The sequence below is a fragment of the Lipophrys pholis genome (genome assembly GCF_963383615.2).
Source record: "Lipophrys pholis genome assembly, chromosome: 17".
NCBI classification, from domain to species: domain Eukaryota; kingdom Metazoa; phylum Chordata; class Actinopteri; order Blenniiformes; family Blenniidae; genus Lipophrys; species Lipophrys pholis.
This window is the reverse complement of record NC_137643.1, coordinates 23,458,256-23,467,934: the sequence shown is the minus strand read 5'-3', so window position 1 is coordinate 23,467,934 and position 9,679 is coordinate 23,458,256. Positions and strand designations below refer to the sequence as shown.

General features: G+C 49.7%; 1 protein-coding gene across 1 annotated transcript in view; it reads left to right on the top strand.

Annotated features, from left to right (window-relative positions):
* col14a1b (collagen, type XIV, alpha 1b) overlaps positions 1–9,679 on the top strand; it is an 80,671-nt gene that overhangs the window by 44,550 nt on the left and 26,442 nt on the right. Inside the window, 12 exon segments of the mRNA XM_080484456.1 lie at positions 40–169; positions 301–440; positions 717–781; positions 783–841; positions 1,433–1,572; positions 1,739–1,871; positions 2,874–2,927; positions 3,289–3,434; positions 4,085–4,214; positions 5,308–5,430; positions 8,321–8,470; positions 8,563–8,679. Of these exon segments, the coding sequence (XP_080340582.1) occupies positions 40–169; positions 301–440; positions 717–781; positions 783–841; positions 1,433–1,572; positions 1,739–1,871; positions 2,874–2,927; positions 3,289–3,434; positions 4,085–4,214; positions 5,308–5,430; positions 8,321–8,470; positions 8,563–8,679 (1,387 nt within the window).

Genomic DNA, 9,679 nt, shown 5'->3' with positions numbered 1-9,679 from the left:
TGTGTGTGTGTGCGCACACGCCTATGTTCGTGCTTGCAGGTGAAAGTGTCTGACACGGTGAACGAGGTGGAGCTGGAGGGGCTGAGTCCCGCCACTGAGTACACGGTGACTGTTTACGCTCTGTACGGAGAAGAAGCCAGCGACCCCATCACCAGCCAGCAGACCACCTGTGAGTCCACATATTAACCCCCCCATCTCCCCGTATGTCCCCATCACCCCCTCGTATGATCTCGATACCCCCCTGTAAGACCCTCCTGCCCCAGTATGACCTCCCTTGTGACCTCTGACCTCTGGGGTCAGTACCTCTGTTACCTGCCAGGAACCTGCGGTTCTCCAACGTGGACCACAGCTCGGCCCGCCTCACCTGGGAGTCTCCATCCAGGAAGGTCAAAGGTTACCGGGTCATGTACGTCAAGACCAAAGGAGTCCAGACCAACGAGGTGACGGAGGACAAACACACACACTGCTACACACACACCGCCACACTCACCTGAGGCCCTGGTGGATTTCTACCAATGAACATAAACCTGCTTCATAAACCATATTCAAGGATCCTGTGTGTGTGTGTGTGTGTGTGTGTGTGTGTGTGTGTGTGTGTGTGTGTGTGTGTGTGTGTGTGTGTGTGTGTGTGTGTGTGTGTGTGTGTGTGTGTGTGTGTGTGTGTGTGTGTGTGTGTGTGTGTGTGTGTGTGTGTGTGTGTGTGTGTGTGTGTTCAGGTGGAGGTCGGCAGCGTGACCTCGTTCCTGCTCAGGAACCTGACATCTCTGACGGAGTACACCATGAGTGTTCGCCATCTACGATGAGGGACAAGCTGACTTAGTCACGGACAGCTTCACCACCAGTAACCTCCACCCTCCACATTCCACCACACATCCACCCTCCACCACACCTCAACCAACCACCAGCACAACTCCCACCTCCACCACACTTCTGGTCTCTACCACACCTTCACCCTCTCCCAACCACCAGCACACCTCCACCCTCCACCACACATCCACCACACCTCCACCCTCCACCAACCACCAGCACAACTCCACCCTCCACCACCACCCTCCACCACACCTCCACCAACCACCAGCACAACTCCGCCCTCCACCACCACACTACCACCCTCCACCAAGCACCACCACGCCTCTGGTCTCTACCACACCTCCACTACACCTCCACCCTCTACCAACCACCACACCTCCACCCTCCACAACACATCCACCCTCCAACAACCCGGCCACACCTCCGCCCTGAACCAGCACAACTCCACCCTACACCACCACACCTCCACCAAACACCACCACTCCTCTTGTCTCTACTTCACCTCCGCCCTTGACCACACCTCCACCATCCCGTTCCACCAGCAGAGATGGTGACTGACTGACTCTGTGTGTGTGTGTGTGTGTGTGTGTGTGTGTGTGTGTGTGTGTGTGTGTGTGTGCAGCCACCGTCCCAGAGCCTCTGAACATGAGGACCAGTCAGATCTCAGCTGAGAACTTCAGGGTGTCGTGGGAACATCCAGCCAACGATGTGGTGCTGTACCGACTGATCTGGACCCCCACTGACGGGGGGGACACTGAGGAGGTGAGTGTGTGTCTGTAGCTAAACATTAGGGACCCCCCACTGAGGGGGGGGGGGGGGGGGGGACACGGAAGAGGTGTATGTGTGTGTGTCTGTAGCTAAACATTAGAGATTGTTTGTAGAAACGTTTCGGTGAACACAACTAGTGAACAGGTTGAGTGCATTTCAGACCCTGGTTGACGGGAAGATGAACTCCCAGCTGATCTCGGGTCTCAGCCCGTCCACGGAGTACGAGGTTCTGCTGGCGGCGGTCTACAGTAACCAGGTGGAGAGCGACGAGGTGATCCTCACCGAGACGACCGGTAATCCTCCAAACTGACCCTGGACTAACCCCAGACTGACCCGGGAACTAACCTCCAAACTGACCCGGGACTAACCCCCAGACTGACCCGGGACTAACCCCCAGACTGACCCGGGAACTAACGTCCAAACTAACCCAGGACTGACCCACAGACTGACCTGGAAACTGACCTGGAAACTGACCCAGGACTGACCCCCAGACTGACCTGGAAACTAACCTCTAAACTAACCCAGGACTGACCCCCAGACTGACCCGGGACTAACCTCCAAAGTAACCCAGGACTAACCTCCAAAGTAACCCAGGACTAACCCCCAGACTGACCTGGGAACTAACCTCTAAACTAACCCAGGACTGACCACCAGACTCAACTGGAAACTAACCTCCAATCTAACCCAGGACTGACCCCCAGACTGACCCGGGACTAACCTCCAAAGTAACCCAGGACTAACCTCCAGACTGACCCGGGAACTAACCTCCAAACTGACCCGGGAACTAACCTCCAAACTAACCCAGGACTGACCCCCAGACTGACCTGGAAACTAACCTCTAAACTAACCCAGGACTGACCACCAGACTCAACTGGAAACTAACCTCCAATCTAACCCAGGACTGACCCCCAGACTGACCCGGGACTAACCTCCAAAGTAACCCAGGACTAACCTCCAGACTGACACGGGAACTAACCTCCAAACTGACCCGGGAACTAACCTCCAAACTAACCCAGGACTGACCACCAGACTGACCCGGGAACTAACCTCCAAACTAACCCAGGAGTGACCACCAGACTGACCCAGACACTAACCCCCAGACTGACCCGGGAACTAACCTGCAAACTAACCGGGGAACTAACCTCTAAGCTACCCTGGGAACTAACCCAGGATGGGTCGGTTACAGTCGACCAACTGCAGCACTCACAGTGAAAACATGTTGATGTTCTCTCTCACTTCCTGTAAACAACTTCAGTCTGACCTTTGACCTGCTTTCATTTTGGTGACCCCCTCAGCAAAGAGAACGACCACCATCGCCACAACGACCACGACGACCACCATCAGAGCAGGTGAGCCTTCACCCCTTCACCTCCACTCAAACCTTCACCCCTTCACCTCCACTCAAACCTTCACCCCTTCACCTCCACTCAAACCTTCACCACGTCACCTCCAAGCCTTCTTTAACTCTGCAGCTGCTTTCATCCGTCAGTCAGTAAGAAACTCATGCTGAGTTTCCACGACAACGGAGCTCAGCGTAACTGAAAACACTCCGACTCTGTCTCCATGGAAACGGAGGAAACTCTGGTCCTGGTCTTCCTCTTCCTCTTCCTCTTCCTCCATGTGTTTGGGTTTGGTTGATGTGGTTGAAGTGATGTAGCAGATGAAGAATCAGAAGGTGGTGTCCTCACAGTCTCAGTGTTGCTCTTTCAGCTCCTCGGGTCGGCGTGAGGAACATGAGGATAGATGATGAGACAACCTTCAGCATGCGGGTGACCTGGCAGCCCGTCGAGCCCTCAAACCTCCGGAGCTATCGCCTCAGCTACATCAGCGCCAGAGGAGACCGGGCGGAGGAGACGGTGAGGCTTCAGCTCGGGTGTTGGTCTGATGCAGAGACAAGAACTCTGGACCGTCTGCAGGATCAGGCTGGAGACCGACACTAGTTCAGGTCTACCAGGTGTTTCTCTATGGGCCTGTGTGTAGACTGTTCTATAATCTGTTGTTAGAGGAGGAGGATGCTCTATAATCTGTTGTTAGAGGAGGGAGATGCTCTATAATCTAGATGTTCATGGAGGAAGATGCTCTATAATCTGAATGTTAGAGGGGGAAGATGCTGTATAATCTGGATGTTCGTGGAGGAAGATGCTCTATAATCTGGATGCTAGTGGAGGAAGATGCTCTATAATCTGGATGCTGGTGGAGGAAGATGCTCTATGATCTGGATGTTAGAGGGGGAGATGCTCTATAATCTGGATGTTAGGGGAGGAATATGCTCTGTAATCTGGATGTTCGAGGAGGAAGATGCTCTACAATCTGGATGTTGGTGGAGGAAGATGCTCTATAATCTAGATGTTAGAGGGGGAAGATGCTCTATAATCCATAATCTAGATTATAGAGCCTCTTCCTTCTCTATGCTCTACTATCTGGATGTTAGCGAAGGAAGAGGCTCTATAATCTCGATGTTAATCTCCAGGGGGGTTTTGACAGAGTTCTAATCTGGTTCTTTCAGATTACGGTTCCCAGCAGTCAGAACAGTCTGATCCTGCAGCCGCTGCTCTCCGACACAGAGTACAGAGTTTCCATCACACCGCTCTACGAGGACGGGGACGGACCGACGGCCGCTCGGATGGGACGGACACGTGAGTCATATTTAATCTCAGTCTCTCCACTCGTGTGCTCTCTCTTTTTATTCCTCTGCTTCTTCAGTACCGACCCGGTAATATCTGTTCTTCCTTCACTCAACAGTCAATCCTCGGTCACGTACTCAGGATTAGAGTAGATTATCTTACACTGGATGAGATTAGATTTTATTTGTTTCCATCACAGAACATCAGAATAAAAGGATTTGACTAAATAAGTGATTGTAATGGAAACACTGCTCTGTGACGCTGGAACAACTTTAACAATCCTGGAAAACATTTTCTGGACTCTTTTCTTGATTCATTCATCGTCATCGTCATCATCATCATTATCATCATTCCCACCATCATCATTACCAACATCATCATCATCATTATCATTACCACCATCATCATCATCATTACCACCATCATCATTACCACCATCATCATTATCATTACCACCATCATCATTACCACCATCATCATCATCATTACCACCATCATCATTACCACCATCATCATTATCATTACCACCATTATCATTATCATTATCATTACCACCATTATCATCATCATTACCACCATCATCATCATCATTATCATTACCACCATTATCATTATCATTATCATTACCACCATTATCATCATCATTACCACCATCATCATCATCATTACCACCATCATCATTATCATTACCACCATCATCATCATCATTACCACCATCATCATCATCATTACCACCATCATCATTATCATTACCACCATTATCATTATCATTATCATTACCACCATTATCATTATCATTATCATTACCACCATTATCATCATCATTACCACCATCATCATCATCATTACCACCATCATCATTATCATTACCACCATCATCATCATCATTACCACCATCATCATCATCATTACCACCATCATCATCATCATTACCATCATCATCATCAATGACTCTTTCATCGGATCAAATTGTGTTTTTGTATTTATTCTCTTTTTAATTAATAGATGTAAAATATATTTCATATCTATTTATTTATTTAATTTGGGCTCTTCTTGTTATTTTGTGAGGAATGAAGCACGTTTTGTTTTTATTTGTACCCCCCAGTCCCCCTGTCAGCCCCCAGGAACCTGCAGGTATCAGAGGAATGGTACAACCGCTTCAGGATCAGCTGGACCGTCCCTCCGTCTCCCACCATGGGCTTCCGGGTGGTGTACCAGCCTGTTAATGGTACGACCACCTCCTCCACCACCTGTCACTCTGCTCTGTCGCTCTCCTCCATCACTCTGCTCCATCACTCCTGTCCATCACTCTGCTCTGTCACTCCTCTCCATCACTCTGCCCCATCACTCCCCTCCATCACTCTGCTCTATCACTCCGCTCCATCACTCCTCTCCATCGCTCCCCTCCATCACTCTGCTCTGTCACTCTGCTCTGTCACTCTGCTCCATCACTCCTCTCCAGCACTCCCCTCTATCACTCTGCTCTGTCACTCTCCATCACTCTGCTCCATCACTCTTCTCCATCACTTCCCTCATCACTCCTCTAGATCACTCTGCTCCATCACTCCCCTCCATCACTCTGCCCTGTCACTCCTCTCCATCACTGTTCTCCATCACTCCCCTCCATCACTCTGCTCCGTCAATCTGCCCCATGACTTCCCTCCATCACTCTGCTCCATCACTCTGCTCCGTCAATCTGCCCCATGACTTCCCTCCATCACTGTTCTCCATCACTCCCTTCCATCACTCTGCTCTGTCACTCTGCCCAGTAATTCTCCGGTGTCACTCTCTTCTGTCACTCTCCATCACCCTGCTCCGTCTTTCTCCTCCATCACCCTGCTCCGTCACCCTCCACCATTGATCTTCACTTGTGTGAATCAGATCAGAGTTGTTTTTGTCGATGTTGACGGAATGATTTCGTTGACGCCCCTTTTTCTCATGACGATAATGAGACGGGTCCGATCTAAATGTGACTAAAACAAAACAAGACGTGTCTCAGTTTTTGTTGACGAGACAAGATGGGACAGAAATGTTGGTGGGTGTTCTGTCCCACACAAATTAATAATGTAACTTTAGTTTATGAGGAGAGATAGAGCCTCTCCTCCTCCTCCTCCTCCTCTGTTAGGATCATTCAGTGTGTAAATAGACCTGATATGAAGCGCAGCAGCATGACTGTCCTCCGTTCGGGTGTTACGGTGTGGATGGTCACCAAGATATATGTCATGTTATCTGATGACCACCTGCGGCTGATTCTCTCACAACTGATATATGAACCTCTTTTCTACTTTATTATCTAAATCTGGGATGGCTGTTTTTGAAAAGTATTGCCGCCCTCGCAGCTCCTGCTGAATATTTAGAGAGTTTTATGGACCGACTGGTTTGCTTGACTCTTCTGTTCAGTTTGACTTTCATTTCTGAGCTTCACTTGACGAAGTCACATCCAAATACTTTGACAGTCTTTAACAGGATTAACAGTCCAAAGAGAAACATTTGATAGTTTTAACTACAATAAATCCACCACACACACTTAAGTGCTGGACAAACACATTATTTAGGCATTAAAGCTGATATGTGCAGCACAATTGATTGTTTTTATTTTTTATGACAGTAGTGAAACTGATATGTTGCTATTTTTAGATACTGCGGTATTTTTAGATACCCTTATTACCACTAGGGATGTCCCAATCACACTTTTTTGCCCCCGACACCGATCCGATTTTTCAGAATTGAGTATCGGCCGATACCGATACTTTCCCGATCCGATACTCACATTACTATTGCAAAGATACTCAATAGTCTATTTTTGGAGCAACTAAGATGTCTGAAGCTAAAAGCACTATTGGCAGAAGCTTTGTTTAGATAGAAATTATTGTAAAACTCACTTATTGAATCAGAATTCTTCTCTTTCTCTTTAGTTGTTGTTGTAAACTGAGGATACATCCACACCACGAAAAAACGATCTTTTGTCCTCCCTGGCCTTCTCCCAACAAACCGTCCACACCTCACTATGAACACGGCTCAACACGAGGCTTCAGGGCATGTAGTACACATGCCAGGCCTTTAGGGGCGCTGTGACTCACCAAACACAATAACAAAGCAGAAGAAGACAGACCACATAGAAATTTAGAAGTAGACTTCTTCATATAAACACATAACTCTAGTTTTATAGGTCTATGGCCCCGCTCCACCTGCTTCTAGCTTCTGCAGCTCGACCGGAGCTTCTAGTCCCTGATTGTTCTGGTTATTAGGTGACGTTGCGGACCGCGTTTTTTTTATTTTTTTAGATCGGCGGGGTGATCGGCTGGATTTGCCGATCCCCGATCACTCACAAATCACCAATATCGGCCCCGATCCGATATCTACCGATCGGATCGGGACATCCCTTATTACCATATTACCTTTCAACCTCGCTGCCACATGTGGACAAGTTGAGCGCATGTGTTTCTCTTCCATTGCTCATATGTTGGGTTCATTGCACTTTAACAAATTCTCAGGGGAAAAAAAGCACAATTCCAAAAGTCAGAACTGCCCAACAGCAATGAAGTGTAACATGGAAGCATTGATCTCCATCAATGGGAAAGTCTAGACGAGAGTTATCAGTCTGGATAGGAATCTGCTTATTATTATTATTATTATTATTATTATGCAAAAAGCGTTAAGGTGACTGTTATTTTATGAATTTCATACAATACTTATTGACCTAAATTAATTTAAGATTACTGCTTTTTTTTTTTTTTTTGCTGAAACTGACTTAAACGTTTTCGAGATTCCGTCGACTAAAACTATAACTTATAAAAACGACTAAAATGTGACTAAAACTAAAAAGCATTTTCCTCCGAAAGACAAACTAAGACTAAAACTAAAATGGCTGCCAAAAACAAGACTGATCCACATGGTCTCCGCCGGTGGGACTCAGCTGGCAGCGAGTGAAGCTAACTGCTAAGCTAACACGCTAACGTCAGCGTTAGCCTCCAAATGTGTAAAATATTCTGCTTCAGTTTGGTGATTGTGTGGACAAGAAATAATGAAGAATATGAGTCGTAAGAAGAGATGAACTGTTTTTATAAATGTCGAGCAGTAACAAAAAGTCAACATGAGCCCCCCCGCCCCCCCTCCAGGCCAAAGCCCCGCTCTGGAGACCTTCGTGGGCGAGGACGTGAGCACCATGCTCATTGTCAACCTGCTAAGTGGCACCGAGTACAGCGTGAAGGTCATCGCGTCCTACACCACCGGCTCCAGCGATGCTCTGACGGGCAGGGCCAAGACCCGTGAGTACAGCACCCAGCCTGTAGTTTAACACCAGACTCACCCAGACTCAGACTGGATTAAAGTTCCTGGTTCTGGTTCTGGTTCTGTTCAGTGCACCTCGGAGTGAGCAACCTCAGCACGTACCAGGTGAAGACCAACAGCTTGTGCTCGCAGTGGCAGACGCACCGACACGCCAACGCCTACCGAGTCGTCATCGAGTCGCCGACAGGTGAGCCACGCCCACTCGGTTCTACTTCCTGTAGCCGCCGCTGCACCACACACACCGCCACACACACCGCCACACTCACCGCCACACATACCGCCACACACACCGCCACACACACCTCCACACTCACCGCCACACATACCGCCACACACACCGCCACACACACCGCCACACACACCGCCACACTCACCGCCACACACACCTCCACACTCACCGCCACACATACCGCCACACACACCGCCACACACACCTCCACACACACCGCCACACATACCGCCACACACACCGCCACACACACCTCCACACTCACCGCCACACACACTGCCACACACACCTCCACACACACCGCCACACATACCGCCACACACACCTCCACACACACCTCCACACACACCGCCACACATACCGCCACACACACCTCCACACACACCTCCACACACACCGCCACACATACCGCCACACACACCGCCACACACACCGCCACACACACCTCCACACTCACCGCCACACACACCGCCACACACACCTCCACACACACCGCCACACATACCGCCACACACACCTCCACACTCACTGCCACACACACCTCCACACACACCGCCACACACACCTTCACACACACCGCCACACACACCTCCACACACACCTCCACACACACACCGCCACACATACCGCCACACACACCTCCACACTCACCGCCACACACACCGCCACACACACCTCCACACACACCGCCACACATACCGCCACACACACCTCCACACTCACTGCCACACACACCTCCACACACACCGCCACACACACCTTCACACACACCGCCACACACACCTCCACACACACCTCCACACACACACCGCCACACATACCGCCACACACACCTCCACACTCACCGCCACACACACCGCCACACACACCTCCACACACACCGCCACACACACCGCCACACACACCTCCACACACACCGCCACACACACCTCCACACACACCTCCACACACACACCGC